At 38.3% G+C, this 24643-nt stretch overlaps 1 protein-coding gene across 1 annotated transcript in view; it reads right to left on the bottom strand.

Moving 5' to 3' along the window:
* LRGUK (leucine rich repeats and guanylate kinase domain containing) overlaps nt 1-24643 on the bottom strand; it is a 54256-nt gene that overhangs the window by 12546 nt on the left and 17067 nt on the right. Inside the window, exons 10-17 of the mRNA XM_075142341.1 lie at nt 23710-23816; nt 18826-18945; nt 15958-16054; nt 14686-14799; nt 8851-9052; nt 7706-7819; nt 3470-3627; nt 625-713 (exon numbers count right to left, since the gene is read on the bottom strand). Of these exons, the coding sequence (XP_074998442.1) occupies nt 625-713; nt 3470-3627; nt 7706-7819; nt 8851-9052; nt 14686-14799; nt 15958-16054; nt 18826-18945; nt 23710-23816 (1001 nt within the window). The remainder of the gene's footprint in view (nt 1-624; nt 714-3469; nt 3628-7705; nt 7820-8850; nt 9053-14685; nt 14800-15957; nt 16055-18825; nt 18946-23709; nt 23817-24643) is intronic.

Genomic DNA, 24643 nt, shown 5'->3' on the forward strand with positions numbered 1-24643 from the left:
ACAAAAGATCAATCAAAGAAGATACATTGAGATTTACAGACTTCTAACACCATTTTTGCAGGGCTGTGTCTATGAGGAAAAAGGAAGAGAAACAGTCAAGACAGGATCCATTTTCTAAAAAAAAAAAAAAACAAAAATTGGAAGTGGAGTCAGCTTCAGAAATTCTGCTTTAAACAGAGAGATCCACAGAAGATGTACTGATGTACTGGAGCAAACAACCTTGCGCTAAGCTAAGCACGGCTGTGACTTTCCAACGCTAATTACTAGTAGTACTAAAAAACATGCCAGAGACTGTGAACTGCCAGAAAAATGATCCTTTCCTGCTCTCTCAGAGAAGCAGCATATAATAATTTCACAGTTTTAGACAAGTTACTTGTGGATGGCTCTGCCTCATACATTTTCGGTATACATTTTGGGACTGCTGCACTCCCAAGTCAAAAGACAGGCAGTGTGTGATATATTTGTAGGGCTAGATTTAAGAGTGATAGAAAGGAGAGTTGTCTATGAGATTTGCAATCCCTGACGGTTTCTAATCATTCATTCTTAAGAGCAGTGGAGAAGAAACCTTAAACAGGCATTTTTCACTTTATTGCAACGGACTTGGCTGAAACCACTCTACGTTACCTTTGAAAGAGCTGGACGTATGCACTAGGTGCCTTCCCTGACAGAGCCTGACGAGCTGCAGAACAACGCCTTTGGAGAGAAGCTTCTTCCTGATAAAGAAATATGACCAACTTTATACAGCAACTTAAAAGTATATATGGTAACTTAATTGGCTGTGATATTCTTCTCTTTTGCTAAGGCTCTAGAGTGTATGCGTTTATATATTCTGGGAAAATAGCAGAGCTATATTATAACTAACAAGGTGCTAACTATGATTCACCAATATACACAAACCAAATTTTGTTCTGAAATCTTGCTAGCTTTGAAAAATGAAGATCTTCATCTCCAGTGAAGTTCCATTTCTTCATAGTAGTCAAAATGTGCCAGGATGTAGCCCGAAGGAATATCTGCAGAGAACCACTTTTAAAGCATCCCAACTTCCCAATATGGCAAAGCAGGGATAATTCTAGCTACGCTGTTGTCTTAAACTTCTTTTCACCAGCAAGGGGGTGAATACAGAATAATTTGCCTCCGCTACACCTTAAATACACTGTCTCCTTGCTCCAGCAGTGCAGAAAACCTGCCTTACCAACTCTATATCAAACAATATTCCTGCCTCAAAGAAGGAATTACCTTTTGCAAATTTCAGTTAGTTAAAATGACTTTATACAATGAACACATTATGATCTCAGCAGACTGGAAAATGTGGTCCCGAGTTTTAAGGGCGTGTTAATTAACATGTGCTGTAGGACAATGTAATTTGCCAGGTCAGACAAACGAAACACTACAGTGTGCTTAAAAAAATAAAATGTAAATCACACAGCAAAGTTATTAAATCCTGAATTGTTATCAGCTGATAGCCATTGATAGTTATCAAATTAATAGCTAAATCACGTCATGAACAATGCAACGAAAGAGAATGCAGTTAATCTGCTGAATGCTCACATTATGACTATTGTGAATTCCTTCGCTTTCCTTCACTATTTATGCTAAGTAAGGCTCTGCTTAGATGCTCACTGAGCTTGTGTTTTGTTTTGCCTTCTTTTGGTAAAGATATAATTCTGACCCTTTTTTCTGTGTGGATTACAGGTATAGATACCTTTCTGTTCATACCTTGTATAGTTAATTACAGCCATACAAAATTAGTGCAGGGTTGGCATGCTCACAAGGGATAAGGCTGCAAGGAATCAGATCTACGGTCTTCCCCTGAGCAGCAGATCCTGCTTCTTATTTTGCTTGTGGATAATTCACATTAATTTCTTCATTTTTTTTTTTATTTTCCAGTTCCACATGATGGGAGTGGAACGTGGTTACTGCAGTGACAGCACATTATTTGCGTGCCAAAAGCACAAAAATCATTTGCAGTCCCAAATGTAACAGTTTAGACAAAATTTTACTTTAAGGTCACAGACATATTTATATTCTTCTCATTAAATATGGTCTAAGAGGCACCTGTGTTTCACCTTGAATGTTTTACTATGTTGAGACTTCAGCTGATGCTGTAAAGCTTCCTCTGCATGTAAAAATATATTGGAAACTTAGTGTAGTAAATAACGAAAAAGTATTACTAGTACTGAACAAGGAGACTAATAAGAAAGAGAGCCTTATGGCCACTAAGTAAGTTAAATCCAAGGTAAATTATAGCCTCCTTCATCATAAACCACTCCTCCCTGACTTGACAAAATGTAAACTTTCAAAATAAAAATAAAAAAGATTAAATAAAAAGTGAGAAAAATAAATTGCTGGGGTAGGATTGATGGCAGAGTGCCACCAAGGTACGAAATAGTCTGGCTTCTCTCTCCCATTAAACTAACAAACATTTGGATGAAAAGAACATGAAAATAAACAACACTTGTGACTTTTTTTTAATTCTGCATGGCTTGAAAAGAGGTATTTCATTTCAGAAGACTGAAAGATGGGAAGTTCCCTATTTATGTCAGCCATTTTACAGTCATACCTTTCTCCACACCTAAGAGAGCCTTTTTTAAAGCCTGGAAAACGGGGGCAGGAGGGCCTGTTTCTTTGCTCCATCTACAGCACTAATTCTAAACATCAGAGGTAGTTATAAATACAGGGATAGTGGCAAAATCGTACAGCAAGTCATGCCTGCCAAGCCATCATTCATCATAATGACATCATCACCCTGGAATGGAACAAAGTTTAAAGCTTTCATTTTTCTTTTTCTCCTTCTCCTGTCGTTGTATAAAAAGAGCATTAGACACATCTGCTTCGTAGCCCCAATTCCCCCACTGCCCGCAAGGAGAATGAATGCCTTTAGGGAAAGGACTGTTAAGGAGAAGTAAAAAAAGAAAGAGAGATGAAGCTGAAGTTGCAAAAGGTTATTTGAAATCCAAGCACATTGTTGAATCTGTTGATTGAAAAAGCAAAAGCAGGTGAAAAATGTGCTTAAATTTGATCTCTGGCAGTTATCACTAGCACACACTCTGAAAGGCTCGGCTGAACGAGTTTTTCCACTGCCACAGGATGGCGTTCATAAGTAATCTTCATTGTCCTATTAACTGCATTTATTTCCTCTGAATAGGATAGTTTCATATCTTCTTGTAGAACTGAGAGATTATATTCAGCTCCCTTACACCAGTATATAATTGGATGAAATCAATTACGATCAATAGCTTTATTCTGGTGTAAAATTGAGCAGAAACGACAGCTTGTCCTCTCATCTGAGTTTACCTGCCTCGTTCTCATCAATCTGCCTTTAGCTCTGGTGAACCGGTAAATATTGTTGAAATGAAAGATGGCCAGAGAACAGGTGTCAATTTTCTCTGGAGAAAGAAAGGTCTGACTAACATGTACTTTTGCATACAACTTCTCATTTCTGTCTAAGGTTAGAGTAGATGCTGCTTACCACAGAGCCCAGTTGTGCAGCAAGTTTGTCCGAGATGCCTCCTGGATAGTTTTTGGCAGATGAGTCCAGGATCTCATTGACAGATGAAGACCGAGAAGTTCCAGTAATTACTCCACCTGGTGACAATCTTTGCTCTTGTAAGAGCCGTATTCTTGAACCTAGTATGGAAAAGACGCTTCTCAACAAAGATATTCTGAACGCCACTTTGCTTACAGCAAGCAAAAAGAAACTAGTAATTTGCAACTGTCATCAGCTGGCTTTTGGCACAATTCTGGATTCGCAAAAGGTAACTGCGAAAGTTATAAAGCATATAAACTACACAGTTCCCAAAAAGCTTTTAAACCTTCCAAGTATTTCACAGATATAACAATTTTATCCCCCCCTGAATAGTTAGGCAAATGAAAGTTACGAAAAATCTAAAAAAACCACCCCTACATTAATGGACTAGGAAGAGGTGTTTAACCGTGTGTAAGGGAGCTCATTTTGTTATGGATGTTCTGATACGCACCACCGTTATGACCTCTAAGCTAATTACAGTCTGCCTACTTAGAAGTTTTAACCTTCTCAGAGGTCTTAGAATGTGATGGGGAGTTGGAGCGGGGCACCTTTTCTTCTGTTATTTATCTGAATTTCTGTGAACAGAAATCCAAAGACTTGCACCACTGCTATATTGCAAGGAATCAAACGTGACTGTAAGCCAGAAAGCTGAGGACACAACTAACCTGCTTTTTCCAAAAACATTTTTTTCAAATTTGAAAAATCTGTAAACTGGGATTTATCCTGTCTATAAAATGGTACCTAAATATGAAATTAAAAGTCACAGAAAAATTCTTATAAATATTGGTACATGGCAGTCTGCAGAAATCCAATCATAAGAAAGGTTTAATTGTATTGTGTGTCATATCAAAGCACAAGAGCTCACAACCTAAGAAGTCACGTACAAGGCAGTGGATGAAAGGCAAAGAGACATCCCATCCATACGCGTGTTTATATTCTAAATACGGTTATTTTTCTTAGTATATGCCTTTATTAAAAAGTTTCAGCAGTCATCAGATGACCCTCAGCATAGCCATTATATACTGCTGGTTTGTAGCTGCCAGAAGATGTGGTGTTAAGAACACAGGAGATGAGACTTGAGATTGGTGGGTTCTGTTTCAGGCACAGTAAACTACTCACTTCGACACTGAGTAAGTATAGAGCCTAATCTTCAGAGGTGCAGAGCCAAAACTTCAGTGGGATTTCTGGTGCCCACCATCACAAATAATCAGTCTCTGACATAAATGTCCCTTTCCTCATTTGTAAAATACAAATAGTAACACATACTCCACAGGACTGCTGTGAGATATAATTAATAGTTGTAAAGTACTGAGTTCCGTGGATGAAAGCTGCTAATGCAAGTACAAAGCATTATCAGCTCTGAAATGTATTATACTTCTGCTGTAAAAAGTTTTTAAAAAGAAGAACTTATCTATTTTCTCCCAGTATTTTTACTCTATACATGAGCAAAAGATCTTGCACAGCAGTTCATTAAAAAAAGAATTAACAACCTATCATAATCTCACACAACCAATCTTCCCCCTGCTACTATCTTACTAAAAATGTCCACATTAAAGACAACCTTGGGGCAAGTTTTTTAAATTATTTCACACAGTCCATAAGAAGAGCTGATCTCTAGAAATAGGATAGTTAAATTTATTTAAACACCTATAAAAGAAGCTCTAAATGAATTTAATGGTGCATAGTAAATTTAAAAGTTACTTTATGGACAGCAGAATTACCAAAATCTAGCACTGTTAATGAAGTTTCTGTAACTAGTGACAAGTCCACTCACTGAAAGAACTCAGAACTGCTGAGGAATACAAACAAAGTCCTTTAAAGGAACTTCAGATACATACGTATATATCTTCAAAAATACCATGATTATATAAAAATCTTTTATCTTTAATCCTCCCCCTTCTTCTTCTTTCCTGATAATCTAGTTAGGATTTGGTGGGTTTTGTTGCCTCTCAGGACAAAACGTCTCCAGTGTTTTTAAGACAAATAAGTTACAATATTATACTAAATAAGGCAAGGAAGTCTTCTTTCTTACTTCAAACAAACATGGAAGCCCTGGAAATGAAAATAAAAGCTACATAGTTTAAGATTAAATAAAATTCTTCAGAAAGGTCCCCACTGCTGTAGCACTGAGATGCCACAATATGTGTAGAAGCTTTTTTCTTGTCCACAGGGAAATCAGTATTTATTAATTCTTTCAGGATACAAAATTACTTGAAATGATGAACTGATGATTTTTACACTATCCTTCATTAACATTTCAGACATTTTTGCCCTCCCCTCAGCTACTTTTATTTGCAGCCTTCTGAGCCACACAGAAGGTCATGAATATTGGCTCTGTGTTACTTAGGAAACTCCTAAATATGCAATGGATCTAACCAAGACAGCCATAAACCATGGAGGCTCTTGGAGTTAGAGGAAAGAGTTCACATAAATGAGCTTCTTGTTAGTCCATGTTGTGCAAGATCTTACTATCATAATGTCTGTTTCTTATTTCTTTTTCTCCAGTATTTTAGAGATCATATTCCGCTTTCATCCCAGCTGGTAACCTGCCATGTGTGGAATAAATTCAAGGGTTACAGCTGAGTACTCAAAATATGTTAAGCTAATCTTAGTTATGCTGCCTCTGACAAGAGTCATCCTCCTCTCTTCCTCCACAGGCAGCCATGAAGCTCTTCTCCCCTACTCTTCCCTCCTTGAGCCAATTCTATAGCTGCATGACGAGTTTGATCAAGGAATCGATCTGTCTGAAAGTTGGTGGGTTTTTTTCCTAGGTTAGTTTTTGGATGGAACCATTCCCTGATCCAGATTACAAACGACTCCACAATCAGAAGAATGAGAGCAACAAGCAGGCTAGAAATGCATTGCAGGAGAGGTAAGTTGGGCATGACCACTTTTTGCAGCAGCATGCACTTGGATTAGCTGGAAGTGATCATGAGGCTCCAGCCTTAGACATTCAAGGGCTAAAAGGCTTCTGTTAAACACACTACCAATCATTGGGTTTACCCCGCAGTGGGTCACCCCAAAAGCACTTGGAGTGAAGTTATAAGTTGCCTTCACTCATCTTGACATTCGGCTGAACATGAGCCGGCAGTGTGCCCAGGTGGCCAAGAAGGCCAACGGCATCCTGGCCTGTATCAGAACTAGTGTGGCCAGCAGGAGCAGGGAGGTGATCGTGCCCCTGTACTCGGCACTGGTGAGGCCGCACCTCGAATCCTGTGTTCAGTTTTGGGCCCCTCACGACAAGAAGGACATGGAGGTGCTGGAGCGTGTCCAGAGGAGGGCAACAAAGCTGGTGAAGGGCCTGGAGCACAAGTCTGATGGGGAGCGGCTGAGGGAACTGGGATTGTTTAGTCTGGAGAAGAGGAGGCTGAGGGGAGACCTCATCGCGCTCTACAACTACCTGAAAGGAGGTTGTAGTGAGGTGGGGGTTGGTCTCTTCTCCCAAGTGACAAGCGATAGGACGAGAGGAAATGGCCTCAAGTTGCGCCAGGGGGGGTTTAGATTGGACATTAGGAGAAATTTCTTTACTGAAAGAGTGGTCAGGCCTTGGAACAGGCTGCCCAGGGAAGTGGTTGAGTCCCCATCCCTGGAAGTATTTAAAAGACGTGTAGATGAGGCGCTTAGGGACATGGTTTAGTGGGCATGGTGGTGTTGGGTTGACAGTTGGACTCGATGATCTTAGAGGTCTTTTCCAACCTTAATGATTCTATGATTCTATGATTCTATCTTACTATTCTGGTTTTCATATACCTCTTCATGCTTCTGGCTATCTTGGGGAAGAGAGTAAAGTAAGGTCTCAGTGCCATGACATTTTCTTGTTGCTCAACAGTTTGATAGGCACAAAGCTCTCAACCACGGACACATATCTCGCTTGGGATTCATCTGGAATTAATGGGAGATCCTCAGCCCAAAAGCATCCTCAGAAGAGTCAGGCAACTCACTTTCTGCATATTTTTGCCTCAGGGCACACAGTGATGTAAAGTATCTGGAAAGATCTCCATTAAAGATTCAGATCTCAGGGAGGAATCAGCCCAGGAGACCCATTACAGAAAAGCATGTGGAGCTTTCAGAGACAAGCAGTCTCACAGGTTGATCATTCACAGATTTCAATTTGTGAAACAAATAAGTAGGAATACTCTACTGATAAAAACAGCAGTAGCATGTGCCCAGACACAGTACCTGCTCCTGCTCTGCTATTCAAGTCCTGAGTGCTATCAAAAACTGCAGGTGGCTCCAAACCCAGGTATGACTTTACGAGGAAACTCAGCTCTGTAAATGCCTCATCCAATTCATCTGCAGAAAGGGATATGCATTTCATGGTGGAGGGAAAGGATACATAATGAAAAAACCAAGCTTTCATCAGTATGAAGTTACAAATCACAGAAGTTTGACATAGAAATGCATTCTTACCTCATCCAGCTCATCTCTTTGGGAGAAAAATCTTCATCTTCATAAATAGCACATTCAAGAAAATAATCTGAAATTCATCTCAGTTTCTGCGCTCACCTAAATATTCTCCTTCTGCAATTTGGTTTACTGTGTTTTATTTCTTTAATACTGTATTTAAATTGCAAGCTCCATATGCCCTTGACAATAACTACAAATACAATATTTCATACCACTGATATATTTCACCATCACTGTGGTGAACCACAAAAATCACCTCCACAAAAGGGCAGACGCAGAACAAACTAGAAAAGGATTCTTCTCTACCACCTGCTATCCTCAATTCCTAAATATCAAGAAGCAAACATTTGTTTTAATGAAGTATCTACCACCCTCACATTCCTTGTTTCAGGCTGGGGGACTTGAGCAAGTTACTAAGCCTAAGAGTTCTACAAGGAAAAGCTTTGCAGCAGCCTCTCCTTTACAGTAACACATTGCTAGACTGCACATCAGCTGTCATTTCAACACTTGAAAGAAGCCTATCGTACCCAGAGACAATTAGGTCTGTTAGATCAAAAGCACTTCTGAACTCTGCCCAGAAACCAACAGACAATTAGCACAGATCAGTTTAATATTCTCATAGGAGAAGTGTGCTGCTGAGTTCAATAGTTGGTTCGCTTTCTAGATGGGCTTAAAGCACAACTTGGACATAACAGAGTAATTCAGTCCTGACAGATCTCCAGAGCTTTTGGATTCTTGGGACAAGAATTAACTGGGAAAATCAATTAAGGCATAGTTTAAACTGTTATGCTGAACATCAAACCGTTTGTCATACTTAGTTTAATATTTGCCAGTGGCTTCGTTTGCATAGCAGTTTCAGTCCATCTATTGGTGTGACATCAGAAGTCAGATTTATAGTATGAAAAAGATTAACTTACCTGTGTTGACTACTGCATCAAAGTACCCTGGAAAATCCTGACTTATTTTGATGTACATGTCCACTCTGGAGACTGCCTCTTCAATCTCTGGCCTGCTGAATAATCCTTTCCTCCGCAGATGTCCCTCATATTTTTCTTTGTTCATTGGTACTAACAGGATATATCTGGGTTTAAAGTAGGTATTTTTCAAGCTACGCACACCCTGTAAAATTAAGAAAAAAAAATAAGAAACGCAATGTTTTGTTCCTGAAACCGAATGCCTATTGAACCTGTAGCTGAGTTTAGGACAACTCTGTATTTATCACAAATTACTGTGAAAGCAGTACTGGAAACCTGTATCCAATCAACAGGTCTCAAGATCTAGCATCCAACTTTACAAAATAGGCAAGTTCAAGGTGAAGTGCCCTAAAGCTACATGTGGAAAGTGTTCTAATAGTATAACTTTATTCTAAACACACTTGTGAAAGAATCCTTTTAGTCAAATTCCACAGTGATTTAAAGCATCATACTTTTCATACCCACCAGTTAATGACTTTCCCTTCTTTTCCATCCTTTCTATTACATGAGGACCTTGTTATTCTAAATGTGCATATCACTGACTCACACTCTTGTACTGACACACAGCACAACTTATCTGCATCACCGCCTTGGCCCTTAGCTTTCCACTATGAACAAACTGACAGTTTTCTCCTCAGCTGGTATATTTTTCTAAGTGAAAGTGTGCAACTTCATCGAGATACAGGCATATTTATTTTGCTGGAGCAGTTACCCCCTCCCAAACGTGGGTATAACCACACTCCCCAGCAGAGACACGATGTGCACATTCTTCTGTTACACTGTAGTCAGCCATCTTAACTTGAACCATTTTTATCAGCAATAAACTATCCTGAATAGGACTTTTAGTATAGCAGGCTAGGAAACATTCACATGTGCCTTGCATCAACTCTGCTGTAAGGACAACGGCTCCGGTTCGCACCACAGCTGAGGACTGCAAACACCTATAATCATGTCAGCCTAGATCTGAAAACGGAGACCTGTCTGCATGCTAGCACTTAAAGACAAGGTCTTATTAAATGCTGCAGGTAATGATACCAATCCTGAATTTCCAATAGCTCTCCTTTGCACCAACTCATACTTTGAAGACTCTTTTCTCTCTCCCTCTCACCCTATCCACATATAAATCAGAATATTGTAACCATGTAGCCCTGCCATATGGTATTGCCATTGCCATAAGATTTGTACTGAGTTTTCAAGACCTGAGGACTGAGGCTTGTCCTGCTCGCTCTGAACTTTTCTTGACTTAGCTGTAACTTTGTTTTAATTGGTTCAGCTGTGACAGCAATTTCTCTTGTTGACCAGGTGTCTATATGTAATTGTTTTACTTTTGTTTATCTTTGTGTGGTACAACCATAGTTTTATATGGATAACAGTAACAAGCAGTTGTCCAGGTAAAATGAGATGTTTACGACTCAACATAATAACACAGTGTAGACAAATACAGGCTGGCATGATAGCAAAGACCTTGAGAAGTGAAAACACAGGACACAATGTAGAGGACTACAGGCATGGTGTGGTAAGAGATGGGGCACAGTCTTGACACTAGACACCTCACAACTATAAATTTCTCAATAATGGTCAGTTGAAAAACAAAGCTCTGGAGCTGGACAAAGCTGGTTTTAAGGGAAACAAGAAGAACTAGCACCTAACGTACATAAAGGGCACAATATATAATGAATTCTTCTATCAGAAATAGTGTGGCCAGACGTGTAGATGTGGGCATGGTGGTGTTAGGTTAGCGGTTGGACTCGATGATCTTAAAGGTCTTTTCCAACCTAAACAATTCTATGAATTCATATGTAACCTGGAGCTGCAGACCAAGGAAGAAAGAGAAAGTTGTAAACATGTGTTACGAAACATATACAAATGACCCCAGGAGGATCCTGGGAGGAGAAAGAAGAAACTATCAACATGAATATCCTCCCAGAAAAGGGCTCAGATGTTGACAACTTGCTGTAACATCCCCCTCCAATGACAACACCAGAGGGAAACCACTAACCTTAGAACCCAATGGAGCAGTGAAAGGGTGGGCATAACAGCAGCAAACCAGACAGAAACCAAGAAGCAGCTGTTACAATTTTAATTGTTGTATTATTAGTAGTAGTAGTAGTAGTAGTATTAGTATTGGGAATTTTTCAATATATGAGTACTCTAAATGCATTATTCTTCTTCCTTTTTCTGTAATAATTAGACCTAGACTAATGATGATTCTTAAATTAGACAGTTAAATTTTCCATCACACTAACAATAAATTCTTGGCTTTACTTTTATATATATTATCATATATACATATATGATCATGTATATAAAAATGATCATTTTGGATGTTTAATGATCATTGTGAAAAAAAACCAAAACAAAACAGGCCAACAACCATTGCAGTGTCTGGTGATGAACAAATTATCCAAAGTTAAGTGAAACCATGCACATTATTGCACTGTAGTAAACGTAGGGAAGCTTATTTCATTTTCATTGAGGCATGATACACCTTCTTCTTCACTGAAGTGGGTAGGAACAGAGAGGGTCTAATATGTCAAATCTGAGCATTGTTTGTTACTTCATCAGAACTGACTGTCATATCCTTAAAGGTGGGGTTCTCCAGAATAATTCTAAAATATAGCCAAATACAAGCAAAATCATGCAAAAACCAATAACAGGCTGAACACTTACTAGATTTTTTTCCTAGTTGCAACGTTCTAAGTATGGAACAGTACTTCAATCCATTCTAAAAATTTCAGGAAGTGATTCTGGGGAAAATCCTATTCATTTTGGTGAAAACTAAAGGGGAGAATTTGGGGCACAGAAATCTTTGCATCCAGCTAGGTGACCACCTACTTTCAGCTAGGCCTGTAATTACTCAGAAATTGGAAAACCAGCAGAAAGCAGACCCACATTCCAGCCTAGTAACACCTTCCTCATCTGAGGTTGCACCATGAATGAGTTCTCTTTCTGATCAAGAAATAACGTAACAAATGATTTGTATGTAGGAACAGGAAGGCAGCCCATCGATAGTCTGGGATGAGTGGGGAGGAGAAAAAAGGAAGAGATACAGAAAGCTTCTGGTGTGCTCAATAAATTTGTTATACAGAGACAATAGGATGAGTGACTGTCTAATACGAAATATGAAGTTTATGAAATATGAATATAATGAAAATATGAAATAAAGAGAGTTTAAAGAAAGTGATCTTAAAAAAAAGAATGGAAGAATACAGGAGCTGACAGTTTGAAACCAAAGAGATATTTGGAAAACAAAAAAAGGAATAAAATTTGAGTTTCCTGAATTTGCATATGAGGTCAAGAAAGATCGAAGGATTACCTGAGTTGAAGATGTCCATTCATTTAACATAGCTAAAGCACCTCAATTTTTTCAGTTAACAGCACTGAGTTATAGAAAAGACATGACTAATATTATATGCTACTTCCTTTGACTCCCCAGCCTGAATGACTGGATAACCAGCAACAAGTGCAATAGCGAGTGGTCTTTGGCAGGAGACAAGGTGTACGTATATTTCTGGAAGCGTAATGAGACACGTTAGCCACTCTGCCACTACACCCTTGGTCGGAACGTGCAGATCCTTCAATTGCTCTGCAGGTATTGGGGGCTACACAAGCAAAGGGAAAGCACTGCAAACGTGCTTACTGCAACACAAAACTGTGTGTCAGAATCACAGCAGCTTCACTAACTGGAAGTGTAGACTCAGCAAGATTTAACTTTTAAAATTTGTGTCAGTCTCCTTTATCAGTGAAAGATATACTCTAGATTAAAGGGAATGAACAGCTCTAAATTTTTAGTCTCAGCCCACAGACCGTAATTAAAATTTCTTTTAATAGTGCTAAATCACTTTTGTTATGAGCCTCGCAGAAGATAATGGACTTCGATAACTTCTATTCAGAAACATAACTCACCATTATTGTTTCTCATCTGCTAGCAGAGTCCACAGTGATACAAGACTATGCATAATTACTATGTGATCTTGAAACTTCAGTGACAAAGGAGTTCCTTAGCTGTCTGTCCATAACAGTAGCTTTGGTAATACCCAGTAAAAGTTATGGTCACTGCCTATGTTGCTGGGTTAACCTCCTTATGAATAAACATGATGTTCCATTAAGTTCTTTCTCCTAAATTATTTGATAACACATCTACTTTATGAAGAATTAACAGCTTTAAAAGGCACCCCACTCCATCATGTTTAATCTTCTCCTATTTTTCTTCCTTTGTAAATTTAAGGTCTGTCTGGCAAGACAACAAACACACTCAATGCCTATTGCAATCAGTGGACACCGAGAGTGATTCACAGTTCTCACAAGATTGAGGAAAAAGAAGAAATGAAACTACACAGAGATTAAGTTACTAATTTGCTGTTTAATATCAGTCAAGTAACAGGCACTTAAAGAGCAGGATTGCAGCATTAAATAGTGGAAGCATTAAATTTCAGCAAGGAGCTACTAATTTTTTAGCACTGGCATGCTGCTATTCTGTTATTTGTACGCTTATATGCAAGCCAGTAAACGCGTACAGATTTATTTGGGCCAAAGGGGACTAAAACTCCTTATGAACACTAAGGTTCTTAACTGAAAACTAGTTTTTCGATCATCAGTTTCACAAACAAAATAGTCATCCTAAAATTAATTAAATTTAATATCAATTTTTGCTCAAGTCTCCCTAGTCATTCCCCTAACTCTGGATGTACAACTTAGGATCCTATGTTAGCACTGCAGTCTCCTACATTTCTTTCTTGTATCTATTTTTTTCCCCCATCTATCACGGACTGTGAGTGTCTGTTAACTTGTAGTAATCCCCCAGAGGTATAGCTTAGCCCTACAAATACAGCAACACTTAGTATCACAATTTGGGCATCTGTAGAGTCTCTCATTTTGGAAGCTTGTATAGATGGAGCGTATTTTGTAGAAAGAATTTGGAAGGAAATGTAGCATGCCTTTCCTTTTTGTCACCTCAACCCCTAGCTAGTAAATCTTGATCTAAGATAATGAGAAGTACATAATTAGAAAATTAGCTAAAAAGTTATTCTTTTGGGATTCCAACAGATAGGTTTTGACACTTTGTTTGTGACCTAGTTTCTTAACGCAGCACGACTTCTGAGATTCTGCCATCTGTGCACGTGCACCTGACAGATCTCAGAGAAGGTAAAATAATCCCTCAAAGAGATTGCATTTTTTAATAGTTCTGCCCAAAATATTGCCTCAGGCCTGCATGCATTCTCCATTGCTTCATCAGCAAAGGAGAAGCGTGGCATTCTTTTAGGAGTGATCAGTAGGGGTGCAGCTCTAGACTAGTCCCACTATAAGCTGCAGATGGGTGGAAAGCACATGGTTGAAAAGCTGAGGATACTGTAATGGAAAGTACTGGTGATGTGGTGGGGAGATGAGGCTGCTGAAGATTGAAAAAATAGGCCAGGAAATTTTAAGAAGCAAAGGATCCAGCAAAAGGATCTGACTAAATGTGGATGTCTACAAAGGGAGTGGTGTGGTTTATGTATAGACAATGGAGAGCTACTTGATACAGGCAGTGGAGTTACAAACACAGTTCATTTGACCAAATAACTACATCTCCAGTGACTGTAATGCAGCCCACACGCCCAGTTCAAATGTATCAGCAGCTGTAGGCTGGGCAGAAGGCCATAGGATGTCTCTTTTGTCACTAAGTGGCTATGTCTAGGCAGCTGAACCAAACCTTACTCAAACTGCATGAATTCCTCCCCAGGACAGTTCTCACAGAATGACTCATTCGAAAATGATTAGGCAATAAGTAATCCTTACCTCTATTTCTAAGTGAACACAGGTTGCAAGACCCTCTCTGGCAATTGATTCTACAGTGTCTCTTCCAAGTCCGTAGTAATAGCCACTGTATTTAAAGGTTGCTATAAACTTCCCCTGAAATTCAAAACAGCAAGTATAATGACAAAGGAAATATTCTAAGGGAAACAACTTTCTTAAAGGAGCATAATCACTCTGGACTTCCTTGCTTTCTCTCCTACAAAGTTTCTCCCTGCCTAAATCATCAATGATAATGAGGCCAATGGGAGCACAAAATTTGCAGAGAAAAGGACATAGCCAGTCCTGCAGGGTATGGGCTTGTACATAGTTCGTGGATAATAAACACCAGTGTCTTGAAAACAAGCTGCTGACAGGTTACAGCTTTCATTGGTTATTCATTCACACTGTAAAGAAAGCAAGATCTAAAGCAAGGGGCATCCTTCTTTTGACATTACATCAAACCATATGGCCATGCCATATAAAATAGAAGATGTCAAAGAAAAGAGAGGACAGAAACAAATCTGCAAGGAGAATGTATAATTGGCCAAGAAATTTCAAAGTTCAAACCTGACAACTGAAACTTTGGTTCCCAGTAGTATGTCTAGAGAGATGTAAACAGATTATATTCTTTTAAAATTACATTACTTGATTACTGAGAGTTATCATTAAGGACCAGAGCAGTTACTTAAGACTGTGTTGGCTCCCCTGTTTGTGTATGTACAAATAATGAGTGCTGTTGTGGCTTTTTAAGCCAAAGTTTTACTGCAGGTAGCAAAAGGCTTCAGAAACAATAGCTGGAGGCACACTGCCTTCAGAGAGAAACACAATGTCTTTAGGGTGAATTTGCTAAACTTTTTAAAAGACTGCATTCCCTGTAGGTTGCTGGAAGACTTTGAAAAAAGAAAAAAAAAAAAAGAAAAAAAATAGATGGCAGCTATTTCAAGAGTTTTTCTTTACTACACACAGAGTAGATATTTGCGTATGGAAATAAGTTTATTTCTACATTATACTACTGTTTAAAGATTCCTGCTGACCATTATGCCCATTTAATGGTTTCTACATATGCATACAGCAGAAAAGACAGCATAAATACACAACCAATTTGTGGTTTCTGTGTATGAACTTAAGCCACATAACTGTGAGTCAATAAGCACGCACACACAGACACAAACTTAATATAAAGTAAAAAAAAAAAAAATTAAGACCTGGACAGAAAAGTTGAGTTTACTCTGGGTGTAGGAAATAGGCCTACTAGGATACTAGTCAGGTACTTACTGTGTTCACCATTTTGTCAAATGCTTCTTGAGAAATGAAATAGTAATCAAGTCTGTTTTCTTCACCAAAGTAAGCTGCCCTGGTAGTGTGACAGGGACTGGAAGATATATGGTATAATAAAGGAATAACCTGTTTTCAATCATAGAAGCAGCTATGGAATAGGAGGGGGGGAAAGAGAGAATACTACAAATCATTTTATTTTTAAGAAGAGAAGAAGTATGAGAAATATAAAGAGGTGCAAATCATACCACTAATGCTGCATATTTGAAAGATTAACCCATAAATAAAAAAAAAAAAGTTTAAATGTAGCATTACATTTTGGCTATAAATCCCCCCCAACCCAGGATAGCCTGAACTGAAGCTGTCACAGCACCCTGTAATAGAGAAATGATGAAACAATTTTTTTCCAGTTATGTCAGCTTGTGGATGATATAAAGTAGAATCCTAAATATGGAAAAGGAGACTAGGAGTTAGGCTGAACTGTGAGGTTAAGGAAGAGATATAAAGACCAATCTTTAAATAGACCCCTAATAGTAAGGGGGGAAACAATCCTGAAACTAGGGAGATAAGTGGGTTACAAGGCAGGAAAAGTAATTGCCTGCCACCACATAAGGACAATAGGATAAACCTCAGATACGTGAGCTTGCTACCAGGACGAAACACTAAAAAACCCACCCCAAACAAAACCAAAAAACTTCAGCTAAGTCAATGCATGTAGCAATTTTAGATTAAAGTATGCAGTGGCTCATGTTCTATCTCAGGAAATTATATTTTGCTACTTGTTTCTGCTTTGGTTTTGTTTTTAATTTTTACATTGTAAGATAACAGGAACAAAAGTATGATGTGGAGCTTTGGCATCGATTCACACCAACAACATTTTAACTCTTTGGCTTCTGCTGGATTGTCCTGGAAAATACGGCAAAAAATATACCACCTACTAGTACACCCCTACCAGGCCATTTCTGTTCATTTATTCAAGGTAGCTGAGTTATAAACCATTAAGAAGTTTAGTCTATAAAGCAGAGCTTGACAGATCCTAACTATCATGGCATTAGAGGGTGCCGCTTTTTTTATCAGCAAGCTGTGGCAAATGAGAACAATGTGCTACACATGGACTCTGTAAAATTTCACTTCAAAGGCCTGATTCTCTTTAAGATATTATGAACGCATCCAGCTTTAAAGGTCATTCCTGAGCACTAGCCAGATGGTTTGAGGGTCCAATTTCACTTTATTTTTTGAAAAACTTTTAAACATTACAACCCTTTTTAATTGCAAGGCCGTGTTTACATTCAAACTGCCGGGGTATCTTGCATGAAATACATTTTTAATGAGTGGAATGTTTGAAATTTAAAAGTGTAAGCCATAAAATTGCTTAAATCTCCACTGAATAATTAAAATACAACTTTGCTTTATGGTTGCAATTTTCTGCTCTGTTAAGAATCTCTCTCTCTCCCTTTTTTTCCCCCTCATGCATAAAACTTCTAGGAAATAAAATACACAGTATAAAAACAATGCTCTTAAAAAAACCACATAGTGCTTGGAAGATTTCAATTGGTATTCAATTTGTTTGTAATTTCCAATCTAGTCTTTCAAAGCATAGTAGTAGCTTTAAAGAAAGGCAAAAAGTCATTTTTCCAGTCACATAACCTTCACAGATCTTTTCTTAAAATGTCCTTTCAACTTGCCAGTTTAATGATCTAATCCAGCAAGTGGCTATAATCTGAGTACAGAGCAGACAGAAATACACATAGGCTCCTTCACCGCGGTGTATTATGTTAGAGAAGGCGGCTACTACTGGACATCACATCGACATGCAGAGCATGGTCCTGCGATGCTCGGAACTCTGAGGAATCATTCTGACACATGGGCATATGCCCATGGCCCCTTTCTTACAACTCACCGCTTCAGTACCTAAGAGTGCACAAATATAGACCCAGGTCCTATTGTGGCAAATGCTATGCATGTGAAGCTATGGCCAAAGTCCAGTTAAAAATGAATGGATAAATTCGTGTAATAAAAAAAAAGAGAAAATAAAGGAGGCACAATATAACAGGAACACAGACCAGTGCTGAATAGCATGTCCTATAGGACCCATGAAAGTTAGGTACTATGAAGAATGGAATGGGTGGACAAGAAGAACAGCTTGCACCACCTAATTTTAGGCAACAGGTAGTGGTGATCTAACTTAGCCAGACTTCCTACCTACTGTGCACTGAAAACAGGTAGATACCTCAGGGAAGTGATTCACAAAGGCTGAACCTCCCTTGGAAAGAGATAGTTGCTCTCCACTAAATACAGAGGGAGCCCAAGGCAGTAAGGATCATAATCCTTAGGCATTTCAGATAGGGAGAATTAGTCCTCCCAGCAGGTGGTGAGGTCTGAAAGGTGCCATTTGCTTTGATAACACTACTTACAGGATAATAAACTGGTCCAGCAACTGCACTTGCTTCCTTTCCTAGCTTCTGGATGCAGTCTGCACATGCATGCTAATGTGTTTATATGCAGGTACATTATAAAAATTAAGAGAAATGCATACATATATATAAACAGATGCTTAGGTTGAGGGGCATTAGTGAGCGTAGATACAACAGATCAATAAAAGGAGCACTAAATGACATATTTTTGTTTGTTTGTTTGCTGTTCACCTTTGAAAAGAACATGATAATTTAAATAGCTTGTCTTTTAAGGATGTATTTGATGACTTCAGGCAATTAAGCCCTGGGAAGAGATAAAATGCATAGCAATGAACATTTATTGGTTGCCTTTAACTTTTAACTTCTTTAAAAAAAAAAAAAAAAGAAAAACAAACCAGCAGCAATTCTAGCCTTGATCACTTGGCGTTCTTTTAAACTTATGGAGCAAACTTACCTGTATCTGAAGAAATTGTTGAACTGTCTGCAGATCTTATGAGTAAGCTCTCTTTTACCACAGGCTAGAGGGCCAACTAATATCAGCATGGGGTAGGGAGCATCAAGACTAGGTAAAGTACTACAAAAAAGGAAAACAAGAGCCATTACATTACCTACAAATGAAGTCTTCAGCAACTTTGTATAAAGCTTCTGCAGAGACTTTATCATCACTTCAACTAACCTCATCTATCACACTATTCACACTGTTCACAGTGTAGACAAAAATCAGGAGAAGCATGTGCTCAGTTTGATACGCTCTAAACATGAAAATAGCACGAAATACTGCGTTAAAGACCCCTGGGTCTCTTTTGCAAAAGGAATAATGTTACGTCTACTATAATCTTTTCCAATTTATAGCCTTTTCTAAAGCTCCCTCTGCAGTTACGCTGTTGCTGGAATTTGTTTAAGAGTTTTCCAAGTCTATCACAGAGATGGTAATATTTTAATGATCAGGATAATAAGCCTAGCATTGAAACTGGACTCAGTCCTACAAACCTTCATGCACTCCTGCATGTAATCTTGCTGACTTCTGTGGCCTTGCCAGATGAAGGTAGAAATTTGTAAAGAACTCTTCAATTCAATACAATGAAAAACACTAAGATCCTTAAACTCCACTGACACAAATAACACTACAATAAAAGAACCCAAAGTGCTGCAAAAATACAAAGCCCTCCATTTTCTCCACGCTGAGCAGATGGTTAGATCCTCAGATTTCCACTTCCAGCTGTAAATACTAGAATGAATAGCATTTCTGCAGTTTTGAGTGTCCAGCAATTTATTTAGACAGCTAAAAACGGAATGCAACTTTGGACTCTCACTTTTAAATTTCAGCTAGATCTTAAGATTACGCCACTTGATAATATGTCAGAAATAGTTGAAATAATTTCAAACCCACTTATTTTTAACTAATAAATAGCTTTAACGAAATCTAAATTTTAAAGTGGAAGAAAACCATCGATGTGTGTTAAGCTTCCATTTAATGTGATTTAAAACAGGTGAACACAAATCCCTGAAAACAAAGTATATTTCTCTTACCTTTTCTCTTAGAAGTAACTAACTCTGTAAGAAGTAATAATAACCATCCAACACACGCATGGAGGAAAAAGATTTCAAAGTAATGGTTTTATTCCTATTTTAGGTTCAGCAAACCAGCTCTGTTTTCTACCAGATTGTATGTATATGATGGGACTTGATGCTTCAGAAGCACTAAGACAATAATACAATTCAGTCGCCTAATTCTCCTATGGAGTACTATTCTCACAGGAACAATAGCAGATACACCTAATAAATTAAGAGACTGGCTCGAGTCTGTACATATGTGCTGTTACTAAACTGTGAAATGAACCCAGATCCTGGTTCAGTGTTCCAACCACTAGACTATTTTAAAGCAAGACAGTAGCAGAACCCTTGGGAGATTTAAGGATTTTTTACTTACTGTGCCGATTGGTGACATTTACAAAACATCAGACAACATTAGCACAATAAGCTTATTAGCACATGTCCTGGTTTCGGCTGGGATAGGGTTAAATTTCTTCCTAGTGCTGTGTTTTGGATTAAGTATGAGAAGAATGTTGATAACACACTGATGTTTTCAGTTGTTGCTAAGTAGTGTTTACACTTGTCAAGGACTTTTCAGCTTCCCATGCTCTGCCAGGTGCACAAGAAGCTGGGAAGGAGCATAGTCAGGACAGCTGACCCAACTGGCCAATGGGGTATTCCATACCATATGACATCATGCTCAGTATATAAATAGGAGGCGTGGACCAGGAAGTAGCGATCGCTGCGTGGGTATTGGTCGGTGGGTGGTGAGCAATTGCATTGTGCATCACTCATTTTGTATATTCTACCATTATTATTATTATTATTTTCCCTTCCTTTTCTGTTCTATTAAACTGTCTTTATCTCAATCCACGAATTTTACTTTTTTTTTTTGATCCTCTCCCCCATCCCACTGTGGGGGGGGAGTGAGCGAGCGGCTGTGTGGTGTTTGCTGCCTGCCAGGTTAAACCACAACAGCACAATACATTAAAAATACTGGAGAAGGTAAAAATACATTTTAAAAATCCTTATCTGAATCTGTTAGGTTGTGACATTCTGTTCAATTCAAGAAATATCTTCCTTCTCTCTTGATTATTTGAGCTGTTCAGATTGTCTTCCCCTTTTCTGACATTTGTGGTAAGGAAAAGACCAGTTCAAGGCAATGTGATCCCAGGAGGTACTAGTGACAGTTGTGAATACTACAAGTGCATTATTATAAATGAACCATTTCAAAGATGGGAATTCCACAAAATGTGCTTAGTGACTAGAGATTCAAAATTTATCAAGACGTAGCAGAAAGGTTCTTATTCTTGCCCAAGGCCGTGCCCTTCGTGAATAATGATGTTAAGGCAGGTCTGTGAAGACAGAACCCTTATCTTCAACATAGTTTTAATATATTCCTTCTCCATGCACAGAACCTGTTACATGCTTGCAAATTGCAGAATTCCTCTGTAATCTTTTCTTTTACAAGGAAGTGTTATATCCAGTAATGATACAATATATCATTACCTTACATGATTATACTCAGAATTCAAATTTCCTTAAATAAATTTCCATTGCTCAAATTCCTCATATCCCCAAATTCCTTGGATTTATTATTTCATCAGAAGAACATGAGAACATTTCCATAATACTATCTTTCTTTACATCTCCACTCACTGATTCTCCAAAGATAAACTAAAGTTTTGGTCTTCCTACAACTTGTAAGCAGTATCTTGTAAAGAGTTCTAGGCTCGTTTAATGTGCATCTTTCAACTTTGTCTTTGGCGAGTACAGTTATACACTGCTGTGCAAGATTAATAGATTTCAAGGCCAGAAGGGACTACTGTGATCATCTACTCAGATTCCCCTCATCACACTGGCAACAGGATTTCCCCAAGTTAGTTCTTGTTTCAAGCCTGATACCTGAGGTTCCGTTAGAGCATATTTTAATTAAAAACGTTCCAGTTGTGGAGACTTCTTGGTACCCTTGGTAAATTGTTCCAATGGTTAATTACCTTCATTGTTAAAAATAATCATGCTCTATTTCTTCTCTGAATAGATTTATCCTCAACAGCCAGATACCAAGTCTCGTCATGTACTTGCCCAATAGACTGAAGAGCCCTCTGTTATTAAATTTCTGCTCCCCATGTAACAGTTATAACTATGATCAAGCTACCTTTTTAAATGTCACATGCATTTATAGTAGGGGAAAAATACACATAATGTTGTTCAGTGGTGTGTTACCATGTAATTAAAGATAGAATCACAAGGCACGCAGAGAGAGGGCATGGCATAAGAAACTTCATGCTAATGTTTTCTCACTACAGAGTATACAACAATGCAACTTTTTGCTTTGTTTTCAGGTTTTATTTTTAATAGAGATGTTACTAAAATAGAATTAATTATAATTTCATCTAAAAATATAGATGCAAATGAACTATACCAATCTGGTTCCAATAAGCACTTTATAGTGTAGAAGACTTGTAACACATCATCATTAGGAAGATTTCATTAATGACTGTGTTATGTGCTTTCCAGCTGAGCATGGGCAAACATTCAAGGCATCATTAACAATTTTGGTCAGTACCATAAATGCTGGTCTGCACGTTTATGTGTTTGTGTATACAATACCTCTGACAGAAGACAGAATTGTTTCTTTCCAGCAATGAAGATACACATACACAATCCAATAAACAAATATTTAAATAAAGCCTATGTCTGCATTGGAAGAAATCCATGCCTTTAGGTAAAACTATTGTGCTTTTTTTTTTTTAAAGAAATCTCTAACACTGCAAAACAATAAATAAATCTTCGGGGGTTTTTTTAATAGGTTGTTAAGAATTCTCGGAGCTATCGTCACCACTGGGATGGTTCCTGTCTTTCATGATAATCCCAGAAACCACAGGATTGGCAATAAAGATATTCTAAAAATATAAATTTCTGAGTTACTAAATCATGGATCTTAAATCAAGTTACTCATTATGAATTAAGATGTCCAAAATAGTGCTAAAACAGGGTGTGGGGCACAAAAGTTGATCTCAGTGCCCACTGTAGCCAATATAATAATAAACCACATATATTTCATAGTATCTTTCATCAGAGTATGTCAAAGCATTTTCCAAGCATTCATCAAGCAAATGTCATAACACATCTGCAGAGCAGTAAAGTATGGCTATTTCCATTTTCTAGATGAGAAATGAGACTGAGAGAAGTCACCTGGCATGGCAATGGCAACGTTGGAAAAAAAACATTGATTTGCTTTTGTGCTTTTAAGCGGCAGTCAGCATCACCTCCTCCCAAAGGCAGAAGTAGCTGGACTTCCCTAAGTACAAACTTGAAAATTTCACCTTATGAATATAAAATGTGCCCCAAAGCCACAAAATAAAGCCATTTTGCTCACAATGGGATGCCAATAGTGTGAAGAGAAGGAGTAAGCAGAATAGTAAGAAGATATGTTTTACAGCTCTCTTCTCCCTCTAGAGATTTTTAAATTGCCTTTGGGTATTGATAGAAATTTTGCATCTTTCATTTATGGTGCAAATGGCCATCTGTTTCAACAGATTGTTTAAAAGAAATGGAGCTGTGGACAATCTGTCTCAGACTTTAGAGGTGAATGACTAGCTTCATTTCGTAATCAATTTCAACCAAATAAGATTTGCCTAATTTCCAGACTGCTACCAGAATACCATGGAACGTCTCTTCCTCATTAAATTAATTTAAAGGTGGGAGAGGGACAGAAAAATGTCCCTCTAAATATGACAACAAATTCTGCTTTACTTGAGTGCCACCCTCAGGAGCTGACGTGAAGTGGAGGTAAGCTTACCTGTCAAAGATTCTCTGGGGCTGCAGCATGCTATACATAACATGAGTCATATGATCTTTAGCAGCAACAACTTCTGGAGGAGGATCGTATTTATTCACAGCAGCAACCTGTTTCCACAGTTTAGGGGCAAAAGAAAGAAGAGCAGTGATGTAATTGTTTCCAGCTGCAATATGCATCGCAGATGACTATGAATAATGATGGTTTCATATTTATGAGGGTCAGTCTTTCTATTTGGGTTGTCTGTGAGCACTCCACTACATAAATCTTTTCGGGGATTTAAGCACAATTTGATAGATGGATGGAAGGCAGCCAGACGTAGCTCACTATCTTTAATATATTCAACCTTTTACTGGAAAGAAAACAGGATGCCACATAAGATGCAAAGTAATTTTGCTTAGGTTTTAATTATCCATTAATTTGCATCCTCTCAGTGCTGGTGGAAGATGCCGAACTAAAATCCTTAGGGACTGAAGCCATTCATTTATTCGTCAGAAGAGGAACTGAATGGGCATTAACAAAGTAAGCAAACTGCAGTTTTCTCCTGACCATGCATTTCTGTTTTTCCTGGGAGGAAAAGCAGTCAAACTCCAATGATTCCCTTCATCCATTCTGTTGAAAGCTCTATTGAGGGTACTGACTGCTAATGAGTTGTATATTTTTTGGTATTATTAATGCTACCCACTCAGAAACAGGTTAAGAACTACCGAGTCATTTCATGTAAACCATCAAATATCAGCTAGCCAACACTGCTGAATACTGCCGTAAGCTCTGATGACAGCCATGCCTATATTAGCAAGTAGTATGACGCAATAGGAGTGGATCTTTAAAACAAAACATTCAGTACTTGGGACCAACGTCCACACTATTTTGGGTGGAGTGAGGGAAGGGAGCTCATTTCACTTTAGCTCTAGTTTGGTCCTTTGGTCTGAATTAG

Source organism: Calonectris borealis, chromosome 1 (assembly GCF_964195595.1).
Source record: "Calonectris borealis chromosome 1, bCalBor7.hap1.2, whole genome shotgun sequence".
Taxonomy (NCBI): Eukaryota; Metazoa; Chordata; class Aves; order Procellariiformes; family Procellariidae; genus Calonectris; species Calonectris borealis.